Source organism: Pseudochaenichthys georgianus, chromosome 1 (genome assembly GCF_902827115.2).
Source record: "Pseudochaenichthys georgianus chromosome 1, fPseGeo1.2, whole genome shotgun sequence".
Classification (NCBI taxonomy): Eukaryota; Metazoa; Chordata; class Actinopteri; order Perciformes; family Channichthyidae; genus Pseudochaenichthys; species Pseudochaenichthys georgianus.
Window position 1 is genome coordinate 37,142,901 of NC_047503.1, and position 26,545 is coordinate 37,169,445.

General features: G+C 42.3%; 1 protein-coding gene across 1 annotated transcript in view; it reads left to right on the plus strand.

The window, feature by feature from the left end:
• Positions 1 to 26,545, plus strand: part of lrba (LPS-responsive vesicle trafficking, beach and anchor containing) — a 185,724-nt gene that overhangs the window by 51,984 nt on the left and 107,195 nt on the right. Inside the window, 12 exon segments of the mRNA XM_034086063.2 lie at positions 340 to 539; positions 1,211 to 1,364; positions 2,502 to 2,682; positions 4,279 to 4,406; positions 5,190 to 5,297; positions 5,430 to 5,571; positions 5,954 to 6,311; positions 11,626 to 11,786; positions 13,751 to 13,835; positions 14,118 to 14,251; positions 14,917 to 14,978; positions 25,856 to 25,920. Of these exon segments, the coding sequence (XP_033941954.1) occupies positions 340 to 539; positions 1,211 to 1,364; positions 2,502 to 2,682; positions 4,279 to 4,406; positions 5,190 to 5,297; positions 5,430 to 5,571; positions 5,954 to 6,311; positions 11,626 to 11,786; positions 13,751 to 13,835; positions 14,118 to 14,251; positions 14,917 to 14,978; positions 25,856 to 25,920 (1,778 nt within the window).

The window sequence follows — 26,545 nt, forward strand, 5'->3', positions numbered from 1 at the left end:
CCTAACGGTAAAACAATATGCAATATTCATTAAGAAATCATCTCAATACTTGCCAAACACTTGCATTATCCGTTTACTGTGATCGTCGCTCAAAGTGTTTTATTTAATCTTTATGAATAGGCATGTGTTTGGGAGAATTGAGACTGAGATGCTTCCATTTATATGAATTCATTAATACCTTTTTTCCTTAACATCTGTTGAAAGTGGAGGCATGCAAGAAAAAAAGCGTTTCTTACAAATTCAAAGTGACACGGGATGGGTAACTGAAATACGAATGGTCCTCTTGTGAACAAAGAATTCAGTTAAAGCTAATTGTGTATAACTGGTTTCTCTCCGTAGGAAACGAGCCAGGGCCAGCCTCCAGCAGCAGCAGCAGCAGCGGCAGCGGGGGGGTCTGCAGGTCAGCAGAGAGAGGGCAGCAATCCGGCCCCTCGCTCCACCATGTTTCGTATCCCAGAGTTCCGCTGGTCCCACATGCACCAACGCCTCCTGGCTGACCTGCTCTTCTCTATTGAGACAGATGTGCAGATGTGGAGGAGGTACGGGAACAATCTGCTGACTCTGACATTGCTCATGCTTTAGCTAACAATTATTTTGTTAATTGACTAATGGAAAATAGATTTATTGGCTTTTTGTGCCTCTAAGGAGCGGGCACCAGATTTCATTTAAGCCTTCTACTAATTGAGAGCTGCCTGGAAGAGTCCTTCACCAATCTTTGTTTTGTTAGTGGGAAGATTTGACTTCTTACTTTTGCTCGTTAAATCCTTGTGTAATACTTATTAGACTTATTCTACTCAAAGTAAAGTGTTTCTCTTTGCTAAGGCAATGACTTAAAAGCAAAAATAGATATTGGCCTGAAATATTTCTCATAGCCATAACCATTACACAAAGCAGTACTTTACATTACATGAAACTAAAAAACCAGGGTCTCTAGGGATACTTTGAAATTCATTCCCCATTGAGGACACTTTAGAACAAAGCACAGGAAATGTTTTTGTAAAAATAGAAAGTTATTTGAATCCTTCAATGTAAGCATTAAACGGCAACAAAGAACATCTGTAAGCAAAACACTGTTATTTTCATACCAATATTATTATATCATCAAAAACAGGCTCTCACTTAACATTTGTCACAAATACAATACTCCTACTTGTCTTATTCGGAATATGTGTTTCATTAACAAAGCAATATGTGATCCTCTCCCTCACAGCCACTCCACAAAGACTATTCTGGACTTTGTGAACAGCAGCGAGAACGTGGTGTTTGTCCACAACAGTATTCACATCATCTCCCAGGTGGTGGACAACCTCATCATGGCCTGTGGAGGCATTCTACCTCTGCTCTCTGCTGCCACCTCCTCCTCTGTGAGTCTCCTCGTCTGTGTGTGTGTGTGTGCTTACTGTGGCTGCGTAGTCGATGACTCCCATCACAGGAAGTTATCCATCCACATTGACCTTTTCCAATCACATTAGACCACAGTTAGCGGCCTCCTAACATTGTTACTTTGTTTGTGTGTTGTCTGATGTCGCTGACTGCCACTCTCTTACACCATTCTTTGCCTCCGTCAATGACTTTACGGCCCTGTTAAGGAAACAGGTTGAAGTTCAATTCCTTTTTAATTCAATTGCATTTATTGGGTTTGGTTTCTAACCAGATTTAAAACTCGATGTAATACATTTCAATGTATTTTAATGTTGTATCAAGAGGTGTTATCAGTATAGCTGTCTCACATATTCCACACATTTATTACAGTTTAAAAGCGTTTCTAATTATTAAGTCTTTGGTACATTTCTACATTGAATGTCTTACTTTGTACCACTATCCTCTCTATGGCAACTCATTTTAAAGTTGCGTGTAACTATAAAATGTTGTGAATTAAACGTCACTTGACAAAAACATTAAAAAATAAACAGTTTCCTTACAGGTCAAGAATGAACCTTTACGGCCCGTCCACACGGCGGCGTGCGTTGAACCTTCAATGCTTCTGCCCATTCACTTTGAATGGGGTGATGTCACGCTTTGCCGAACTGCATTGTGGGAGCTTCGCTTTGCTCGCTTCAAAAGTTGAGCAATGTTCAACTTTTGAAGCTTCGGCCGAAGCGTCAGCCAATCAAATCACATGCCAGTACAAGCTCGAGCCAATCAAACCGCGTGCTTGTGTGTCTGGGCGGGAGATTCATGTGATTGGTTGTTGGTCTAGCTTCAGACACGCCCGCCGGCAAGCGTCAGCGCACGCTGCCGTGTGGACGCTGCGTTACTCTTACTTTTGTTCTTTGATCCATTTGTTTTCTAACTAGTAAAGTCACATTGGCTTCCTTTTACTTAAATGTAGTTTTTTTTTCTCTTCATGTTTTTATCATCCATACAAAGTACAGTTATTCTAATAGTTACTGTATAGTTAATAGCTTCAATGAGCCTGTACTCAATATAAACTGAATTGAAGGATGTATGTATGACTTGTCAATGAATAGCTCTGTGATCTTTCCTCCGTCCACCACCAGCATGAACTGGAGAATATCGAACCCTCCCACGGTCTGACGGTGGAGGCTTCAGTCACCTTCCTCCACCGCCTCATCAACCTCGTGGATGTTCTCATCTTTGCCAGCTCCCTTACCTTCACAGAGATAGAAGCTGAGAAAAACATGTCGTCGGGAGGCATCCTGCGACAGTGCCTTCGCCTCGGTATGCACACGGTTTGGTTCCTTTGACCTCATAACTTGATCAATCTCATTTATTTTACAAGACTCATTATTGATATCGTTCAACACAATTTGGGGTTAAACCTTGTTGTTTGTCTACTTAACCTTCCATTTGATGACATTTAGCTCTCATCTCATCTGCATCCCCTCTCTGAATTTCCATCTTTTATCTCCTCCTCTAACCGAGCCCTCTGTCCTCCCCTGTTCATCGATCCCTCTCATATCAGCCGGCAGTAGCCTCTTGTGTTAGCCTCAGTCATGACTCCCTGTAGCCTTCTTCACCCTCCCTCCTGTGTTCTCTCTTTCCTGCCGTCTTCCTCTCCATCTCCGGCGACTGCTCATTCCCTCGCCTCTTTCACTCCGCTCATATCAGCACTCTCTTATCTTGTTATTATAACCCCACTGCATGGCAACACTCTAAAATGGCTGCTATCATGATATAGTGAGTTCTACATAATGGCCTTGGCTGCACTGCACTGCAGCATAGCCCGAGGCCTTTCCCTGCCTTCTGTTCCAGGCTATTACAGTTTCACGCTCCAGCTGAATAAAATATATAGAAATGCGTACATTATTCATTTCATCAACACCACACACACACGCACGCACACACTCTGTGGAAGTACTTTATACACTGATTTAAATCATTTTTCTATGCTTTGTTCCATGGTGCATATCCAGGTATCAGTTTTTACGTTTTATAGCTTGGGTTACAAACAGAAAAGCTTTTTAAAATGCGAACTTGTTAAAAGAGTTCTGTTCTCAGATTTTATCCAACTATCATTACCGCTGTTCAGCTGAAAAGTGATGCCAGCGCACTACAGGTCTAGTTTTAGAAAGCACCCGTTATGAAATGAATATTTGATGAGGTATGCACTCCCCATTGCTGGCACCTAATCTGATTTTGTAAGACTGTAACAAGGTTTTAGCATCTCCACCCCTCCCTCCGCCTCCCTTTTTTTTTTTAATAAATGGTCGTATGAAAGAGTAGTCCTAATGGAAAAAGCGAGCCCATTTCCAGACGGAATAATTCCCTCCTTCGTAATCTAAATGGCTCAGAGTTAACATTTGTCAGTTGTCAAGTACAGAACGGCGGGGGAGGGGAGGGGCTGCGACAGACGAGCGGCACACAAGATTACACATGGTAAGTGTGCCAGTTTTGAACCCACACAAAGTTATTGGACCACAACATTTTTCTTCTTAGCCAGAAAGGACGTATCTTGCTGCCTACTCAGCATGTGCACACCCGAGCAGTGTGTGATTTGTTATGGGAGCGGCACGCAGTGGGTGTGATTCAAGAGCACACCCTTGCACTGTGACCTTGGGAGGAGAGGTGGAGCAGGGAAGAGTGAACGATGCTGCCAGAGTTGGCCAGAGCACTGACCTTGTCATGGCCCCACTTTTTCTCTTTTGTTTTTGTCTCTCTCAGCTGCTCCCGTTGTGGTTTTCTCCGTTTATAAGCAGACATTTCCCCGTTTTGCTTTAGGTTCAATGTCCTCAAAGGGACTTCAGCATAATCCTTCTCTGAAATGACTTTATAAATATGATGTCGTATAATATTTCTTTCTCCATCCCTCCTTAGTTTGTGCTATGGCTGTTAGAAACTGTCTGGAGTGTCAGCAAGCCCAATGCAGTCACGGTGCAGAAGCCTCCGCACGCAGCTACACAGCCATGCCCAACATGGGAGCAGCCATGTCTGCAGCTGCACAGGCAAGTACCCCATAACATCACCTCCACCTTTATTCAAATACACCTTTCCTCCATGTTGTCTGTTGTTGTCTATTTGTACTATGTTTTCCCTTGAAAAGCCAAAAACAAATCTCTCGTTTCCTGGATTGTTTCGACACTTGAAAATCTGCTCTTTTCCTGTCCTGGATAGTAAAGCAGTGGAGGCTTTGCCCTTTGTCCTCCTCCTCACCAACAACAACACGGCTCTATTGCATTAGCTCATATCTTATTCTATTACCGCTCTGCTTGCTATTTTTGACGCTAGACGAGGCCTTTTTTCATTGCCCCTTTGATTTGATACAGTGACTTCCAGTAAAGTCGTGTTATTCTTCCCTGAACCGGGTGTTAAAGCTCATTTATAATGCAGTGGCTCTCTAGAAAAGCCATTATGTTAAGGACATGATCCCAGGAGGGATAGCTTCTCAAAGCTGTGAAACCTTACCCAAGTCCTCAAAGTGCACATGGATTAATAAACATACTGATTGGTGTAAGAGTGCATGTTCCGCTTTCACCTCATGTGGAGACCCAACTCAAAACCCACCTGTTCAAACTGGCATTTTCTCTATAATCTGTACCCTGTGTCCTTTTGTAGTCAATTTCCTGTTGTTTGTCTTGTCTGATACTTCACTAAATCCACTGTTTTAATTTGTAAGGTAAAATTGTAAATGTAAATTGTAAATCTGTAACCCTGTCCTTGGGTGTTATGAAAAGCGCCCCCCAAAATAAATGTATTATTAACACATTTGGTTTCATGCAACCATGCAGAGTCCTGTTGATGCCGTGACAGGTGGGATGTCTCCAGTCAGAGACCTGGACCGGCTTCTGCAGGACATGGACATAAACCGCCTCAGGGCTGTGGTCTTCAGAGATATCGTGAGTCGTACAGAACCAACATTCCCGCAACATGATAAACAGACACACTGTGCATCACACTCACAGAATGTCTTTGAGAGTCATGCTTTCTGAAGAAGACGCAGTTCCTTTAGTGTATTTTGTTTGTTTCAGGAGGACAGTAAGCAGGCTCAGTTTTTGGCGCTTGCTGTTGTCTACTTCATCTCAGTCCTGATGGTGTCTAAGTACCGCGACATCCTGGAGCCCCAGAATGACAAGAAACGCCCTCAGAGGTCCCAGTCTTCCAGGAGCACAGGTAAACGGCAGCTACAACATATATCTGAAATACGTACAGTATCTGCATTGGAGAAAACGTGCTGCAAATGACCCCCAAATATAGAGCAGTGTGGAAAGCACTTACTGTACGTCCCCTTTTTATGTTTTCGTTTGAATAATTTTGAGAGGCGGTTGAATCTATATTATATTGCTCTACATATATTTGACTATAGAATGAGAAAAAAAGTCAGAGAATTACGTTAGGGTAAAAAAAACAACATTTTTATTTGAATGAATTTGTTGATTTTAATCTTGTAACCATTTATACTCCGTTTCAAGGTAGAAGAAGCCTCTGTGAGTAATCTTTGTTATTTCTGAATTGCTCGCATTTCTCTATAATGTGTTGCTTGTGTCCTTTTTAGATAGCGGGGCCATTTCTGGTGGACTCGAAGTGGAGAACGGAGTCTCTCTCCGACGTTATGACTCTGGCATCGGGGATGACCACACCTCGGCGGCCGCGAGCGAGGCGGAATTGTCATCCTCTGGCGTGACTCACGGCCCAGACGCCATCTCAGAGGCCCTGTCTACGCTGTCCTCTGAGGTCAGACCTTCTCTGCCCTCTGATTCAAAGGGCAAGAATGTGAAGGACATTCTGCGCAGCCTCGTGAGCGCTCCAGCTGATGACATGATGGTGGACCCAAGTCTGCTGCCACCAACGTTCCTAGGAAGTGTGGGCGATGCGGCCAGAGACTCATCTCGACAGTTCCGCTCATTTGATAGGTGAGAGCTAATGGCTCAACATTCATATATCCTCCTATACTCTTTAAAGAAAAAGTCCATATGGTGCAAATACGCTTGTGATTCTCAAGCTTTACAGTTGACAGTTTCGTACCGTTTCTCCCAACATAACTGCGGGGGACTTTTGAAAGTCAGCTCTTGAAGACATCTCAGCTTGGTATCCTCAGAGGAAGTGGATCTTGAAAAAACATTCTGTAACAGAAACCCCTTTTGAACCGGGGGGGATCTCAGTCTCCGAATTTCCCCCCCCTTTTTCCCATTGTTGTCTCTGATAGCTGTCGATGTCGGCTCTCATCCCAGGCAAAGCGCCTTACAAAGGACCTGTCTTAAGGAGAACAGGAGTCATGTCAGGGATGAAGAGACGGAGATACCAAACTGGCAGGAAGCTGTTTCTTTTCTCAGTGTCACTGATATTTAACAACTTTCTTTTTCATCCCTCCTGCTACTCCACTCTCCCTGTCTAACATTTGAGGCGGCATCCCCCTTTTCTGGCATGAAAGCTGTATCATTTGCATTAACCCTGGAGCTGCTGGGGTAAACAGTCAGGAGCTTCAAAAGCAGAGCCTGGTACTGAAGCCACGGACGGGCTCAGGTGAGAGAGGATGGTCTCCGGTCTGGTTTGAATTTAGAGCGTTGATACTAAAGCAGACATTCACAGACGGCAGAGAGGGGAGAGGCTGGTAGAGAAGAGAGATGGGAAAAGGGGGAGAAAGAAGTCTCCATGGGGGGGGATGTCAAGTTTCTCATGTACTGAAAAAAAGAAATTCTCCGTTTCTGTCTCTCTCTCTCTCGCTCTCACAAACACACTTAGTCAGTCTGCCTACCCCCAACTGTGGGAATTCCACGGCATCTCTGTGATCGCGTGTCTTTATCTGAGGAATGCTTTGTCAGGTCTCAGGGCGCTCCTCATATCAGGGGGATTAGACTGGCTCCTGTCCGCTGAGCACACTCGGTAGGAAGAGAGGACGTCAGGAGAGCTGGAGAGCATAGACTAACAGCTCCTCGCTGCCTGTGGGAGCCTCTTCATGCCCAGACCAGGCACCGACAGCAAGCTCTACCCTGACTCTCCTTTAAGAGGGAAAAAGGCTCTCTCACATCCCTCCCCCCCCCCTATTGTGGGGATGTATCTAATCATTTATTTATCATCAGTTTAATCACAAGGCTGGCAATATTCTATATTTTTAGTTTCTGTCAACAAATCCCATCCTAAATCCAGCAATATATAAATTATTTGTCTTCTAATATCCAACTTGCGACCCTGTCTGGCTCTAAAGCTAGTTTTTTTTTTTGTGAAATTGTGAAATAAAATGATATAAAACAGAAAAAATATCCTATATTCACAATTGTCAAAAAGCAAATATTGGCAATAATGCTTCGTCAAGGATCTAAAATAATTAAGCAAGTATCAAAATTGATGTCCATTTTCTGGCGACGAAATGATAAATTGCCTTGACTGGTTCCCCACTTAACATTTGCACCAGCTAATACAAACATTCAAGCCTTTCTTTTCCCCTAGATTCACAATGTTTCACTATTCTCAGACCTCACTGCAGAAGTGGGGGAGGTTGTTGACATTTCGTGGTCAAAACGACCCTTCTATAAAAAACATTCACTTGCTTTATGCCTATATTTATTTTCGTTATCTCCCGACGTTACCACTCTTTATCAGCCAGCTGTCTCTAGTCCTTACCGATTCTACCTACCACGCATGCAGACATGCTCTGTGTTTATTATCTTGCTGTAATGAATCTATCACTGCGCAGCATCTTCCACAAACCAGTAAGTCTCCCAGTGACACCAGTAAAAGCTAAGGCTGATATTCTGACCTGACACTTCCCACCAGAGCACGGCAACTTCCCACTTACCCACAGGGCTGGATTTACGAGAGCAATGTATGAAAGGAGCTGGGATCCCCCAGATAAAAACAGGGGGGTTGGTCAGGGGGTGAAGTATCCCTTCTGATTTATTTACTAGTGGAGACCTGCTGGATTTCGCCCATCCATTTCTCAGCCATACCCGTTATGACAGCCAGTCTGCAAATATTTGCTGACACTAACCAGAACTAAACAGTGTCGTTGTACAAGCCGATGATTTAGACGGCATGGTTCTGCAGAATATGAGTGTTAGACACCGGGATATACATGGTGCGGTTGTTTGCATTCCTGGCAGCAGACTCTGCATGCATGTGAGAGTTGATGTACAGATGAGTTGTGTTGGTGTTGAAGTGTTGTTAATGTACCGCTTAGGAAGAGGAGAAGCATGTCCGACACAAACACAACTGAAAGAGCGCTCCCTTTTCAATTTCTCCATCGCACTCCAAACTGAGATTCTGCAAATTCCTCCAACACAAGTTCACCTTTTTATACCTGAAACAAGCTTACTAGTGATCCTGCATCAAACTGATGAGATGTGTTGTAACCTGCTGTTATGTTCTGAAAAATCAGGCGCTCATATGTGTCATTCAGACTGTCACGACGAGCCAACAAAGGACTTTAAAGGTTGTTTAGAGTTACTTTATTACTTAATATAAAAGCCTGATCAATATTGTATCTGTGGCAGATGCTGTTTAGTATATCAATATTTAAGAATAATGGCAGAAAGACTCAGTAAACTGTCAATCCTCCAATTTGTATTTATGCAAACAGTTATACATATATGTTTTTTGCCATAATCCCTTAAAAACAATCATTACAAATATTTAACAAAGACAGTCACTCAAGCAGAAAACTCAAAAGTGAAAAAAAGGTAACTTTAAATCTCACTGGTAACAAATAAAACCACACGCCCAAAGCACGTTTATAATACAACCTATACAACAATGATGTTACTGTTTATTCCGCTGCAAACAACAGGCCAGCACTTTCACGTAAGTACAAACATATCCACACATTGCATTAGGTATTTAATTGACTAAACTAAGCTTTTTGCCAAACATTTAAAAAATGCCTGCCTTGGCCTCATGTTTTCAGCTGCCCTTGAATATCCAATGCATTTCAGATGCAAACACAAATATCCTTTTGCTCACACACTCACACACACACATGAAAACCATTGAGATTCTGTTGTTCTCATACTTTCTCGGCCCCTTAGGTCTCAGTTGCTCAACCCATTAATCACTGATGTCATCAAGTTAATGCCCCTCCCACAGCAGCCACCATCACCCAATCACATCTTGAGATTCACAGATGATTTGAAAGAGGTCTCATAGCGTATGTCAAAGAATAACATTTTGAACATTAAAAAGCACAGGGTTGAACGGAACGAGAGTGAAAGCAGAGATCAAAGCTCTGGTGGTGCGTACCCTCCCCTCCTCTTCCTCCCCTCCCTCCTCTTCCTCCTCCCATGAGTTTTCTCTGTTAACACTTCCCACTACAGAATGGTATTTTTCTCACACTTGTTTTACCTGAAATAGCAGAGATGACTGGAATCACATTGTTTACCGCACTTATCCATTGTAGGTTAAAGCCTTTAAATAATTCAGCCTCAGCCCAGAATACATACGCACACAGACACACACACTGCCCTCGGCTCCTGTTTGTGGGTTGAGTGGGGCCGCTGACGGCTGATTAATCGACTGGGGCGGCCCACTCTTGATAAGTGTGGCTAATGACCTGCTGAATAATTCACCGGGCCTTTGCTTGGGAACAGATGGAAGGCCAAACACATATACAGACATGTTTACAGACGGACACACTTGTGCATCCATGCATTTATTTTTCATATGCATATATTCAAATATGTTGGAAACATTCACACACACACTCCTAGCCTGCACACACCAGGGGCGCCTGTGTCTCTCTCCCTTGCTGTTGACACCCAGGGTGCTTCACGTCAGCACCGCCCTTGTTCCCTGATACCACCCTCCAGCCCACTCACTATCAGAGCAGGAGAAAGTTAGCAGAAACTTTTATCTTCACCCTTCCTGGCTATCAATAGTGATTTCACCGTGTCTTATCACTTCTTCAGTTTGTATGCATCACTCTGAGCTTTTCCAGTATATATTTGTATTTAAAACACTGTCAAAAGCTGTCCAGCCATTGGCCTCCGAATGCAGCTCTATTATGCCAAAAGCATCGATCCGTCAAAGTAAAGGTTGGCTTTGAGGTTGTAACATTCACAGCAACTTTTAATAGATCTGATCACCTGCTTTAAATCAGCTAAGAACAGCCTTTGATAGTGCAGCCAGGTATCTGTCTGCACCACAGAGCCAAAGTCAGCTATCCTCTTTTGTGTGTCCATGAAAATCTGCAAACACATTGACTCCTGGAGGAAAGTATTTTTTGTCCAAATTCTGTTTTCTTTCTATATTTAAATTGTGTGGATTTGATGTATGCTTGGTGCTCCTGCATTGGTTTGTTTCTGAGAGGGAGCAGTAGCCAGTGATTAGACCCGGCCTCCCCTGTGTCAGCACTGATAAGCGGGGCCAGGCTCTCTTTGATATGGCCAGTGGTCTGTCAGAGCCCTGCTCTAAACTGACAGCTTATCTGCATGCTGCTCTCCTCCCATCTGCTGTTAGCAGGAGCGGAATTGAACTCCACTCAGTTGTACCACATCACTACGAGAAACACTTCCTGTTAGCTGGCCAGAGCGACATCTGAAGAAGCCGCATTATCACTGAATAGATAACTGTGTTTGCACATTTAGGCGAGCTGTCAATGATGGGACATTTGGGCCCAGCAGGAAAAAGTTGTTTTGGTCATTTAAGTAAGAGCGAGCCAATACAAGAGGATATGTCTGTAGAATGAAGTCCCGTCAACATTTTAATCAAATATTTGACCGATTTATTTTTCTTATTCATTCCTCAGATATATGTTTGATCTATTCTAGAAATTGAAATCAAGAAACCTGGCAAAGTTTGTTTTGTAGTATTTGCAGCATTTAGATTTTATGAATGCTTGATCTACGATGGGATTAAACACTGATGCCTACCTAGCAAAATAAAAAAATGGTTAGGACCATCTTACACAACGTGCCTTCAAACTAAACATTTTTTATTTGTATTTTCTTCCCAACGCTGATGTGCTCTTTTTGGTTTGGCCAAGTAAACAATTAAGCCTACTGTTTTATTCCAGATAAAAGACTTCTGCAGGTAGCTGCTTGGATGTGGACGGATACATTTAACCATTTGAAAATACTTTGTTCAAGAAAAGTAGCCCTGTAATTACTCTTCAAGATGAATGTATTTTGGACTCATTAGATGTACTGAACATAAAAGTCCAACATGGCTCGCTGTATATTGCAAAGGTTCTGTAAAGGAAAGGAAATAAATAAAAAACCTGTCTTGTTCTCTTTATAGGAGTGTTGTCGTTGCACCTAAGAAAACTGGCATGGCACCGTCTGCAGGCGCTTTCACCAGCGTCCCATCAGCCACTGCTGCGTCTGTGTCTGCCGGGACACCCATCGACAGCGTCGCCATGGTATCTTCTGGAGACTCCTCCCAGAGCACCTCTGCAGCTAGTGAGCACGCGAACACACACACACACACACACACACACACACACACACACACACACACACACACACACACACACACACACACACACACACACACACACACACACACACACACACACACACACACACACACACACACACACACACACACACACACACACACACACACACACACACACCACACACACACACACACACACACACACACACACACACACACACACACACACACACACACACACACACACACACACACACACACACACACACACACACTCAAATGTTAGCGGGGCAGATAAGTCATAACCTGGAAGACAGCTATGAAAAAGTCAATATTTATTTAGAGATTTTTCTCCTGTGTCAGGCAGAGTAATATTGCTGCCTTTGTACGATGTAATCCACTTACCAAACACCTGAGAAGACGGCGCTAAACAACAGTTACACACATCCAGTTGAAATGTTCATTGCAGGAATCATCTCTGTTCTATTGAGTATAACAAAAAATTCAAATACATACATACACTAAAATATAAATGAACCATAACAAATATTAAGCACCGGTGTAAATACTGTATAACGCATTCCAAAAGTACAGGCATTTTTTAAGTGATTTCTGATCCAAGGATGAATTAGGGTGTATGAATATGATAACATATTAAAATTATACCTTTTTTTTCTATTTACTCTATCCTTAGTCTCTTGTATATACTGAATCAGCAGCCACAGTAAATAACGATCGTTTGGCAAGCTGTTTTTTTTGGTCACCTTGTAAGAGTGTGTATAAAAGTGAAATGTTTTTTCACTGAGGAGTCTGTGTGTTAAAGAGAAGGGGGGTGACATGAGAATGTTTTAGGAGAGTGAGCATTCACTGTAAAATCCGGCTGGGGAGTGTGTGTCTGTATGTGTTTTGTGTGCCTGTGAATAATGATAATTGTTAAAGCTGAATGCACAGGGTGCTTTGTGTCAGTGAGCAGTGTTGAGTAAATACGCTTTGTGAGTGTGTTTTAGTGATGCAGTGGGAGGACTAATGGAGACATTCATTTACTCCTCTTTGTTTGAAGGAGCTACTTCAGCTCGAGAGGGATACTCTTGCCAAGCCCACATGGCGCTGCTTAACACCTTACACACACAAACACACACACACACATTCCAGCCCACATTACACTGTCTGTCATTCCTTAAGAGTTATCCCTGCTTGGAGACTGTCCTGGCTGGAAAAACAAGCCCGCTGAACACCAGAGGAATCCCCCTCCTCCATATTCAGCTGGGCATTAGCTTATTTATGAGCCACAGGGAAGTGAATTTACTGCCAGATCAATCAAACATGGACTTTGTACCTCGTGAGCCTCTGTCTCCAGAATGAAGTCGTAAAGCAGCTTTTTAGTTGTGTAATGAAACGGTCACAAAAACAGCCCTGAGGGCTAAATTGGTATGTAATGACTTAATGAGTAAAAAACAATTGGGAAAAATGGACATATGTTTTAATATCTCACATTCCAACACAGGTGTAACATAACAGTATTACTTATTTATAATAAATATATGATATTGTGCATGTGCTCCATATTTGGCTGTCACCATCCAAAATGATCACACTGTTTAAAACATGATTGCCGCTGCCAGTGAAACGCCTCTCAGTGCACCATATAGAGGTTTCCATCATAACAACCTCTGAATTATAAAATGATAAGGAAGACTTATTGTGCTCGGCGTACATCATCCACTATTTAACCATACCATTCTACTTGTACCCCCACTTGCCCTATTTGACCATAAATCCCCCTATTCTATACATTTGAATGGAGGCCATTGTATTATTTCATAAGATCCATGTTTCCACACAGGTTTATGGTGCTACCCTGGTCGTATAATGTATTGCTCTCTGTGTGAGTGTGTGTGTGTGTGTAGCATCTTATTCTTGTCCAACATCCAGACTAATAACAGAGTTCTTTGGTTTCTCCCTGCAGCAGGCGGCCAGGTTCCAGCCAGCGCTAGCCTGCCATCTGTCCCCCCACTCTCCCCTGTGACCCAGAACACAGCCCCCAATATGAGGTGATTCATCTTCTTTTCTCTCTCTCTCCCACACACACACACACGCACACGCACACGCACACACACATGCACTATCAGCGTTTTATTCACATAAGCATCCGTTATTAATATCACATGCATGTTGCTTTGGCCTAATTCATATGGTTTTATTTTTCACATAAATAAAACAAGATTGAACCGGTTTTATATATTTAAATTTGGCGTTTTCAAGATGTATTATGGAGTTGCAGGCCTGTTTAAGTTTCCTCATATACCGTTTGTGTGTTTGAATTGCATCTCCAGTATCTCAGAGCGTCTGGAGAATGCCCTGGAGAAGGCAGCTCCTCTGCTGAGAGAGATCTTCGTGGACTTTGCTCCCTTCCTCTCTCGAACTCTGCTGGGTAGCCACGGGCAAGAGCTCCTCATTGAGGGCACAAGTAAGTACGACGTCAAAGAGACTCATTAGAGTTGTCCTCATTTATATGAAACAACATATCTATGCATTTGTTAATCTAATGAGTGTGCGTTCAGCCAATAGCTGGTATTTGTTCCTAAGGTTTCTAGGGGGCAGGGTCATAGGCCAGGCCACTAATAGCAGTGTTTGGGATGTCTGCTGCCACCAAACAAAATGGAAAGTTGATTGATAGCTGCAGGGGGGCCTAAAGGGAACGCAGGGGGAGGTGTGTATATGCATGTGTGTGTATGTTTGTGTCTGTGTCACATGAAGACCAACTGAAAGACCAAAGGCTACTCTGCCTTCTTCCCGTCTGTGCATGTGACTCTGGACACTCTAGTGGCCCCCTGCCCTCTAAAAGCTTAGGGCTCGCCATTAGGGATCAATGGGACATATGCTGGCCAAGTAAGGCCTGTAATACAAGGCCCAAATATGTATTAGTTTACAGTAACATCATGTCGGCTCATTAGGCACATCAATACTTTCTGCTCTCTTGCAGATGGCACAAGGTTAGGTAATGTGTCTGGTTGAGGGTGCGTCATACATGAATGTGTGACCACAAGTGCATAGGATGGTCATGAAATAAAAATATTTTTTATTGTGATATTTCTATACATTTCTGACTTATTTTCTTAATTTTTTCTCCAGGCCTGATGTGTATGAAGTCCAGCAGCTCGGTGGTGGAGCTCGTCATGCTCTTGTGTTCACAGGCAAGTCTGGCATCTATATCTCCTCTTACCCATTTGATTTATCAGGCTCACCTTGAGTGCAGTAAATCCACAGCCCAGAGTGGAGACAGTGAGCCATCCTACACCTTATCTTTCCCTCCACACTACCTTGTCCACCTTCCCACGTTAACCCCGGAGTAAACTCATCCCTGGCTGCAAATATTGGTTTGAGGGTCAAGGGTGGCCGACCCGTCCACATCACCTCTGACCCGAGCACCGGCCCTTGTGGCCTGGCCAAACTGATGAGGAGGGATAATGTAGATTTGATGGTGCTTTGCATTGATTATCCCTCTCTTCTCCGTTGTATCGTGGGTGTTTTGTTGCCAAGTTTATTTAGCTGCTGCCGGATTCATGAATACTAATTCGGGTATCATAAGCAGGCGTGGGCAGATCAATGATCGGGGATGTCAATGTCAATAGATCACTTCAGGATGGCTGATTAGCAACCGGAGACACAAAGCTACTGAAGCCTGTTTATTTTCTGCGTGTGGACGAAAACATGGCAAACAGTGTGTTATACGGTTTTGTGTAAATTAATCTTATGAAGTCCATTTCTTCATTGTATAGTAGTGGATTTTAGTATACATTTTATATACAAACATTCAATGACAAGGACAACAGATAATAACTCCCCTTGTGCCCCGTTTGTTTGCATCCTCAACACTTAATGCACCTCATGAAAAACAAGGATATCCAATAATACAAAAACACATCTGATTAATGACGTCTCTCTCTGCGCTCTGCTTTTTTTATCAGCTTTATTTCTCTAAAGAAATAGCACCTGTCACCTGGCTTTTTTTCTCCACCTTCTCCCCCTCGTAACCCCTACTCTGTTTGGTTCCCATTATTCACTTGGCGTCTTCTCTAAAAACGTAATACAGTCAGATTACACATCTGTTTGGATGTCAAGGGCCGCGCGTAGATGTGTGCTAGTGGGACACATGGAGGGAAAGCGAACCCTATAATGTCCAAAGAGGAAGGAATAGCAGGAGTGAAAGCTAGATAGAAAACCAAAGAGAGAAGAATGACAGGCTCTAATGCACCTATTTGTCATATCTGTCAGGGTGTTGTTTAATGCTAATCTAATCAAAGGCGGAATCTTTGTGATCGCTCCGCTGCACAGCTCATGCCTCGCTTCCCCCTTTGGTCCCCAGCCCAAGCTATTTCTTCCTTTTCTCTCAGCTCCAAACGACACCGCCCAATCTTCAACACACACACACACACACACACACACACACACACACACACACACACACACACACACACACACACACACATACACATACACATACACATACACATACACATACACATACACATACACATACACATACACATACACATACACATACACATACAGTTCTTGTTCTGTGAGAGGAACAAGGATTGGCCAGGGCAGTGTTGATTGCTTCAATAAATCATCCAACCAAATTCTCTCACAGCTAATGCAAATGTAATTTTATTGTTGTGTGAGGGGGGGGGGAGGAAGGTAGAGGCGATATACGGCTTTCCACCGGGGAAAGGAGAAAACAGGCACAGACTCTCCTATGGGCTAAATGACTGTGAATAATTATTTGTGTTTGTTCTCCTTGTGGTGCGGTGAGAGTGAGCCGGTGCCATGATTGATGACATTATTTAGCGAAGTTTGTCGAGCCCTCTGGCACAGGAAGTGCTCAATCCTCTCTCAGGAAGTGGCTCTGTGGCCATCTTTTCACTCTTTCCTGCCTTCAAGCCAACCAGTGGAGGGTGTAGATGGAGAGGGTTTTGATTGATTTCTCTCCCCCCCCCTTCAACCCCACACCTTCATTGTAGATGCGATACAATCTCTGTGAAATTTTAATTAATTTCCCGAGCTTTGAGATGGAGTGGAGCCCGGGTGAAGGGTCAGGAGGCTGGGGACCGCAGAGCAGTTTTTAATCAGGGATCCTATGAAAGTTGCATTGGCGGCCACATCAGCTTGGCATTGAGGAGGAGATTGTAAACCGCTGTTTGATAGTGCCCTGTTTCTAAACAACTACAACGGTGCTCCCAATTAAAGGACCATTTTGATCAGACATTAACTGTTGGGGTGGCACGATGCCTTGTTCTCCCCTGTAATATTGATCCTCCAGGACTGCTGAATATACAACATGAGGATTAATGATCAAATACTGTAGCCGCAACAGAGTGCTCCGCAAAATCAGTACAAAGGGCTGCCACTTCTGTATCATAGATAGATGTTTTTTTATTGATCCCAAATTAGGATTTTATTTGTATTATATCGGCAAATCAAGATGTATATGTTTGAGCACCCAAATTAACTTTTAATAACCAACATGTTCAACTAATTACCAGATAGTTGGGTAGATTTTTTTATTGTCTATAAAATGTCAGGAAATAAAGAAAATGGCAATTTAAATGTCCTATAGCACAGGCTGGCATTTGAGTATTTGTAATTTTCAATCAACACAAATATTAATTTAGAAAGACTGGGCAAAACCATCAAATCGTCACATTTCAGAAGCTGGAACCAGTGAGGTTTTAGGGCATTATCGTTATTGTTGACACTATTTCTCTCAGTTGAGTAATTGTACATTGAAATGCTTAACATAATTCTGCAAATGTGGAATGGCTAACATAGGGTATATGGTATAACACAATGAGAATTAGATTTAAAGAAATTACTCAAGGCACAAAGCATATAGGGGTAGGTTGGCATTTTGTTATGTCCCTCTTAAGCCAAACGGGGCCGAAATCGCGTCATTTGCAGGAAACAACGTCTAAGGAACATTAATATGTAATAAACTATGAATATTTTATATCCATATAACGGGAAAAAACTCATTTAACTGATCTTTTTCATTTTTTTTCATCAAAAAAAACCACACAATGCTAACACTGACCCTCTGAATTAGCCCCGAGCGAAAAATGCTAACCTATTACTGCACCGAAAATCACTCCTAGCTCCCTTATTACTTATCCTAGCTGCACATCCAACACATCGTTTATGATCGTAAAGACACAGAATCTAACGGTGCCCACCTCAACACTGAAAGATACAAACTCTCACCGTTATCAACAAAAACGTACATCAAAACATGTGGCGCTAGGTAGCCTAAAACGCTAACCTTGGTTTTGTCTGGTCAAAACTGGTCTTCAATGGCATTAAAACGATAAAAACGATGCTGTAGTTAATCCATAGGTTAATATCCAATGTGACTGTGTCCCCTTTGAAATGGTCTGATAATCTATAAGCAATACAACTGCAATTCCGTTTTCAAATATCAGAGCAGGCCATTCCTACGCTCTGTAGCAAGATTGAATGCGCTAAAACGCTTTTTTGTTTAAACATGAGTGTGTGCGGGACGATTTCCCTTAGATTCTATTGGCTCTAACGGTCAGAAAGAGATGTCACATGTCAAAATCGAAGAAGGCGGGCCAGAGATAAGGAAAATGGCCCCAGAAGAGTTTTTTTTTGCTAAATCTGTCTAAAAAGGTCAAATATCACTTGTTTTGCATCAATATTGATACAGGGTACTTATTATATGTTGTACTTTGGATTCCCAAAGCTTTTAGTCTACTAACCCATCATCCAAGGTTAGTTTTCACTATAAGTAAAACATATTTTTAGGACGGACAATAATTTACAGTTTTTTCCATGTTCAATCTGAATTTTCTTTAAAATAAAAAACATCTATACTGATTTTGACTTTTCTACATCCAACTCACAGGTTTATCATTACTTTGAGAAAAAAGATTATTAATTTAACCCTTTTTAGAAGCCTTCGAGCCTGAAACCTGAAAAACAGGCTTGGGGCTTAAGACGAGTTGAACAGTGTTCCATTTCCCCATTGTCAACCCTCAATATCTTTTGGTGCTAATGTGAGGATTTAATGAAATAGAGAAATGTTTTCTAGCTCTTCTCGGTTACGGAGTGATTGCTCTTAAAGTGGCTCTTGCATAGTACATGAATGTCATTTACTTTCTCTATTGTGAACCATATTCATTGAGGGTCCTGCATGTGAAGAACCTCTCCGTCTTCCCATGCATCTGATTCACCTGGACAGTTTCACTCTCCCTCTTACACTCGTTTTCTCCCGTCATGGTCATGTTTACGGCCAGCGTGTTGTTTCCTGGGTGCACTTCTTAAAGTGGCTTCCACCCAAAACGTCTGATAAATAAATAATGGGCTTCAACAAGAGAAAGAGCTTTTTCTTACGCTCGCTGTCGTCCGTCCAGAGCTTTGAGAAATCATCTCATCGGTTACCGGACAGTCTACAATGAGCAGAGGCCCATAAATCTCCTCAGTAGCTGCATTTGTGTCCTGTAGATCAGCCATTATTGTCCGGCCCCTCTGTCAGCCCATCCATCCTTCTGCCATTTATCAGAAATGCATCCTGTACATGGAGTGGGAGGAAGGGGATGAGAGAGATAGGGGTGGTGGGGAGGGGCTCTGGTTTCATGATGGTCAAGACTAGATAGGAAATACTGCTCTTCCTCAAACTACAATCACATCCACTGAGTTTTAATAACACATACAGTAAGGCTCCTGACAACCTAACACACAAAATGCAATGCAGTTTTCAGAGACTATTTATAGATTGAGCAGTGTCGGAAGTTCCTGCCTCCACCCCAATACAATGTTGATCGGTGGAATTTTGACATTTAACGAAAAACTTGGTGGCTTATTCACAGACCTTACTGTAAACGTTTTGTTATCAAAAGAGCATGCTTTAAGAAAGTATTATAGTTACAGGAACCCAATTATGGAATATTAGTGTAGCTGCTACTGAATATGTAACGCATTATGTACATATTAGTACATATGTTGTCATGCAAATGGTAGCATTTAGCTAAACTGTGCTTAAGTATAGCCTCACTAAGCTACTGCCATGGCTGTAGATTCTTAGCCTTGTTTTAACGTAATACCTCTGCCCAGCTCGCAGTAGAAAACAGAGAAATTGATTTCTTGAAACCCAACAAAATGAAGCCAGTCAGTTCATGGGTTCAACGAACCCTTCAACTAAGTCAGGAATTACACATTGTACGTTTGTGTGTTAAGAGTTATTATGTTGGACTAAGTGGTTTATTGAACTTCAGTAGCTAGCAAACATATCTCTGTTCTAAGCAAATAGCATTTTGTTGCGACTACTGATGCAGATAATCCTTTAATAGTAATTCAATAACATCAATGCTAACCCGCTAATCCAATGACCACACATTATGATATGTTCCCAGTCTCACTAAAGTTAACCTGTTTAGCAGATGGGCATCTCTCTCTCCCAGTCAGCGGGGAGAAGGACATTGACTTCCCCAAACACTTGGTTCCTCCTGACCCTTGACCCTCTGACCTCCAGGTTAGAAGTAAGAGTGGTGGAGGCATAGAAGTTTAGACCCCTGCAGTCAAGGAGCAGGTCGGGAGTGCACGGCCATCATGCTCCACACAATCAATAACATCATCTGAGAAACGAGGGAACCGTTTGGAAGCGTAGTGGCCTGAAAATAGGAACAAAAACAGCAGCTTGAACCAAAGCTACAGTTACTTATGTTTGTTTTTATTTAGTATTCACAGGTTGCTTTTTAAGTTGCTTATTTTGGAATTTATGCTGGGGAAAAGTGAAGTCTGATGTTTGAATTGCGAAATAGTCATTTATATCTGTCAGTGGTCATATTTGGTCCTCTCCCCTGTAAGTGAGGCTTTGATGGATGAAGAGCAGACTGTTGTATGAACCACTGGGGGAGCCGAGAAAGGTGAGAGAAGTGGCGAGGAATGTGATGAAACCAGCGCACAAAAATACTTTCCCCATCATTTTCCTCACAGTCAGACTCATACCCAACTGTGCAGTTAAACAGGCACACAAGGTTCAAGATCAGTGCAAATCAAAGTGTTTCTCCCCGGCCCCTCCCTCCCTGTTCGCCCTCACCCTGTGCTCCGCTCCAGTGCCCCTTTACAGCCATGCCACGCGGCTCCGTGTCCCTGCCATCACTCCAGTCCGGAGTATATCGTGCAGGATATTCTTTGAAAAGGTACTATCCTGTGAGACGTAGAGAAAACACAGTAACACCAACTGACACTTAGTTGTGCAGGCTCCCTATCGTTGCCAACTATGCAGCCGGAGAGGGGGCGACGGGGTGTGTTGTGTTGGAGGAGGTGGGGGTCAAGGGGGACTTCCTGACAGGAAGGGAAGTCTAGCTGAGAGGGGAGAATCAGACGGGAGACTCCTTAAAAAATGGAGTGGCTTTTAATTTGGCTCCCAGCAGGTTTTACTGTGAGCTGGCTTCAAGAGGCTCGGGACCCGAGGGCCTCAAGTGGCACCAACGCTCGGTTATTTATACACAACGTATAATCGTGTTTCATATAAATGAATTTCCCTGACAGAGCCCTCTCCTCCTGACAGCCACTGTTAATGTAGTGTTTTCTTACCTGGCGGGTCTCAAGTTATAAGCACTTGGAATATATTCTTATGTGTCTCCCCCTGCTATCCTCTGTAAGCCATCCTGCTGATACAATCCTCAGCAGGATCCTATGCTGTGCAGTGGAAATTCACCTCTCTGCATTTTTGATCTGTTTGATCTGTTGATCTTGATTTACTGTCTTTTCTACGGTGCTCATATATCAGAGGCTCGACGTAGAATTCAGAGTTTCACCGAGTCATACTTTAAAAAACTATTTATTTGTATCCATTGGTATTTTCACTTGGCGTTGTTGAGATCAAATAAAAGCTAGGAGGAGAACACACACAAAGGTCAGTCCTTCTCCCACAAATGAATTAAATAGAATAAGAAAACTGAAAAACACATTTTTAAATCAGTTTCTTCTTCTTTTTTTTACTCTGCTGTACTGGGCTGGATTTTTGTGTATTTCTTTATTTTTGCTGCAAATGTATGCAAAATACTATTCTTTACTGAAAAGTCTAGACCTACAGTCCTCTTAAAGAAATGGTGATAACAATGCGGTTGTTGAATACAATTATAATATGATGTCACAGTAAAAACTGAACATCTGCTCCACTTGGAAGTGAAACAGCTGCACAATGTTTAAGTATTTGTATTCTCCTACATCATTAGAACTTACTAACATTCCTAACTGAAGTAACCAAATACCAGATTTGTTGCAAGATTAGATTGCAAAATATTTTGTCATAAGGGCTCTTTTTTTATAATTTGTAACGTGCTGTTTACTTTCATGTATTCCACTTAAACATACTTTCCATGCTAACTCAAGTGTCAGAATGTGTTTTGGGTTTGTCTGTTTGGTGTATGGGGATGTTTAGGTCTTGTTTTTTTACTCCGTGTGTTACTGTAGCCATGAGAGTGTGAGTCCCTGATGCTCTTGGAGACCCTGCAGTATAAATATTTGGACACCAGTACATTTTCTCTCAGTTGTGATTTGAACACGCAAACACCAATACGAGTGTCTGTTTTTCTTTAAGGCGATACCATCAGAGCACGCACATGTGGAGTGTGGAGAGCTAGAGTAGACACACTGGTGTTAAGTTATACATACACACACACACACACGCACACGCGCGTTTTCAGGCGTGGCAACATGAATAAACAACAAAAACTCAACTTCTGGACTAATTATTCAAAAGGACAATGATGAAGAACAGCTTTGCACATTTTCTTTGTCTTTCTCATCCGCACACATGGGCATTTTTCTGTTGTGGGTGGTTGCTGTTTAGAAACATTTGAACCTCAGTTTCCACGTCTATTTATTTGTAATGTTCGTCAACACACAAAGGTTTATTTCAAGCCAGCGCACGTCATCGATATCTTAATGGCCATAGGAAGCTTTACTTTATAGCAATTAATAACTTTCATAATTAATAAAACATTTTTAAAAGATGCAGTTTGTTTCCATCTGCTTTGGCTTTTTGCAGTCTTGTCTCGTCACCTTGTTATCAATCTTCTATTTAACTTTCAGGTTTTTTTAATATAAAAAAAGGAGAAAATCAGAAGCTTTCAGCCGAATTCATCTTCTGCTGCAATGCAACATTTGATGATGTATGCGTGTGTCGTCCCATCTAAAGTTGTATTCCCATAGCCTTTCGAATCAACAAATCTCTGTGATTATGAGTGATTCCACCTAAAAGCACAACCGATTTATTTATTATTTCGGTAGAGCAGAGCCATTTCTTTCTTCAGTGTTGGAAAATGTTTTCCCTGTGTTATGGCGAGCCTGATTTGTGAAAGGCCATTTTGCTCAGGAGGTCTGTGTTTTCTCACCAGGGGTAGTGGTATATTTAGATGTTGATTACGGATAATCAGCTGTAATGACGGAAGTGCATGGCATGTGTGTTTAGACTCAACGCCATCACCGTGGAACACAGACAAACAGAGCCGTCTTATTGACTTCTGGTTGAGACATTTCCATGAATACATTCAGTCATACACATCCTCGCACACAAAAAAGAAAAAAGGTAACAAAACACAGCCCCTACTACCTCTATTAAACATTGAAAACATATCCGATCAAGGGACAGCCCTTTTTCTCAGTCCTATCATCTGTTAGGAGGTCAGGTTAAAGGTGAGAGGTCACAAATGGCTGCTTGTATGCTCTCATCAGCAGCTCTGTGGTCATGGCCCCTATTGCGACCATAAAAGCTGTGACACCGCTGACCTGGTCAGCCAAAATCCAATATTCTATCACTGACCTGTCTCTGTTTCCTTTTTGTCTCGAGACGTCCCTCAGATCAGGGTCATTACTTTTTTAATTCAACTAGAGGAGCCATTTTTTAGCCCGTAATGACACCATTAGTCTTGCTATCACCTTTGTCTGTGTCCACGAAATGCCAATGGCCTCTAAATCGCTTGTCAAACCTAATTTAGAACCGAAGCTTTTCCGAGCTGCAGTTCTGCGATAAACATTTTATTTCTGCTGAAGAAGCTTTTTGTTTCGCATTGAATTCGAAGACTCCTGCACTAAATTCACAAAGTATTGTAAAGAAATAAACCGTAATGTCACTTATTTCCTGGTGCTCCAGAAAGGACAGCTCTATTTACATCCTCACTTCCTGTGGTGTTTATTTGAAATCCAGAAAGCACGTTCTGGCCCGGTCTACAATATCACCACAGCCACAGGCTAACACGCATGCTTAATGTCCTTCAACTACAGTCTATGCTTCAACAAGAAGGCCCCAAGGCTGCTCTCACACACTTCCTCTAAAGCAAAACTCTGCCGCAAAACCCTCTGCCAGTTCTCAACTAAAAAACACTGTTTCCACTCCCAAGCCCAGACTTGTATTCCCTCTGTGCCCTCTTTATTTGGATGTATTGTAAACACGGTCAATGCCAATATGGACCTTCAGGACAAAAAGCAGTTTTGAGTTGAGGTTAAGTGTTAGGTTGTTGTCCGTATGACGTGCAGTTGGGTAAAGAGTGATGGTGCACAGGCATTTCGAAAGGTTTAGTTTCTCTTGGCTTGATCCATGATTGGTTCTGATGGTTGCACGTTTGTTGTGCTGAAAGGGAACAACTCCATGGTATGGAAAAGCACCACATAAGTACACATATCTTTGGTTATGTATTAGAAACTTCTTGAAAATTGATCTTTCCTTCCTCCTTGTAGCGCTGATCTCCTTGTCCCTGCGGGCTCTCAGTTTACTGAAAGGCCAGTCGCTACATAAACACACAGCTTCCTCTATCAGCGCAAGAGATGATGACAGCAGCGTTTAAAAAGTGAATGCTTGGATACACATACGCCTTGTGTATCCTTCACTTTATAGATGTTTCGCAACTCAATGAAACTGTTATCGCAATTCAAATGTGCTTTGTTGAATTGTGAATTTCTGCAGGGTTGAGTAAAAAAATACATCAGGATTATTTTCACCACCACTGAATTTTCTATTACACACTTATGAACAAATTACACTTTTTTTAATAAAAGACAAATAATGTGGAAGGTATGGTGACACGTATGCCTGTGATTAATGTTTTGAGAATAGTTTGGTATTTCACGTCTCTAATCTGAGGTTTTTTGGGCATATTTCTCCATCTCCCCTGAGAGGAAGAAGGGGGGAAAGCGCTGTGAGGTTCAGACAGGCCCCATGACCTTGTTGCTTTATTATTCTTTTGACGGTTGTGTTGAAGGTGTTGAAATATTGAACAGAACATGAGAGACGATGACCGCTAAGTTTTCCTTGCCTCGTTGTCCCTTCGAAATTGAGGATTTAAAGTCGCACTCGACTGTGGTTGGATTGTTTAGACTGACACCTCGAACCATAACGTTAGTCAAAGAGGAGGAGATTTGTGTATTTACTTTTGATAAATGCACTCTCAACACAGCTCTTTCACCCCTTTCAAATACTTCACCAGCTGATTATGGAGCCTGTGCTGACCGAAGCACTCAGTACGCCTTTTTAAAGGATGTTTCATTTGACATGTAGTAGCAGGAAAGCTTAAGGAGAGCGTAAACCACTGAGTCACCACGATAGCTTATAATACCCCAAAATAGGTTTCAACAGGATTTTACAAGAACAGAACAAATAAATAATATCAATGAAAAAAGATACATTTTTACAATATAAAATGCGGTTTAAGCTTTCAAATGTTAAAATGTGCTGCTTTTCTCAGTTTGATATAATTTTATATTGAATATGTGTTGGTTTTGGATCGTTGGTTGCTAAAAATAATTGTTAGTAAAGAATTTTTAACTGATGAAATTATTTGACAGCGACATAGCTCGACTTATTTTTTGCATTTATTTTAGAAAGAATTCATCAGCATTACCTTTTTAATTTAAATATGGCTGGAATTTATTTGACAACTTATAATTCTATGTGTCATGTGATTAACCGCACCATGTGTAAAATGTACCCTCTGTAACTCTGTAAAGTTGTTTCAGTGCCGTTCCTCACATTGTGTTTTTCCCATTGCAGGAATGGCAGAACTCCATCCAGAAGAATGCAGGTCTCGCCTTCATCGAGTTGGTCAACGAAGGCAGGTGGGTAACTCCGATATGCTGAACGCTGTCCTCTCAGCAGAACCACTTCTTCCTTCTTCATTATCTATCCAACCAACCTCTACCCATCGGCCACTTTCCAATGTCACCATTCCTGGATCACACCACAGCCCCTCAGCCCCCAAAGATCCCCAAGGCCTCACTGATAGGGTGGCTGTTCAAGATTCTGGACAACAATCAATGATCGGGGTGGGGGCTGGTGAGGATGGAAGATCCTTGAGTTCAAGGCTCCATACAATGCATGCTCATCCTCGAGGGATTAGGGAAAAGGAGCAAGAGGTTAGGTAAAAGGTGACGGGGGCTCTGATCACTGGTTCCTCTGTGACACTTGGGAAATGGCTCCTGATTTCCTCCTGTCCCTCTGTCAGTTATTGCCTTTCTAGTTGCGCGTTATCTGCCTGCCACTGTCTTTTTTTCCCCCCGTCAATACATTCTTGGTTTTCAATTATCCCGACATATAAGCCTCTCTGTTCCTTCCTAATAAGACTTCCCACATCAGTTACTCTTAGTCTTATAACTCCTCAATTTCAGATTCAGAGAGTCACACTTTCCATTATTGATCCTCAGCTTTCAAGAATTGGCAGAGGCTAATCCAAAGTAATGCTAA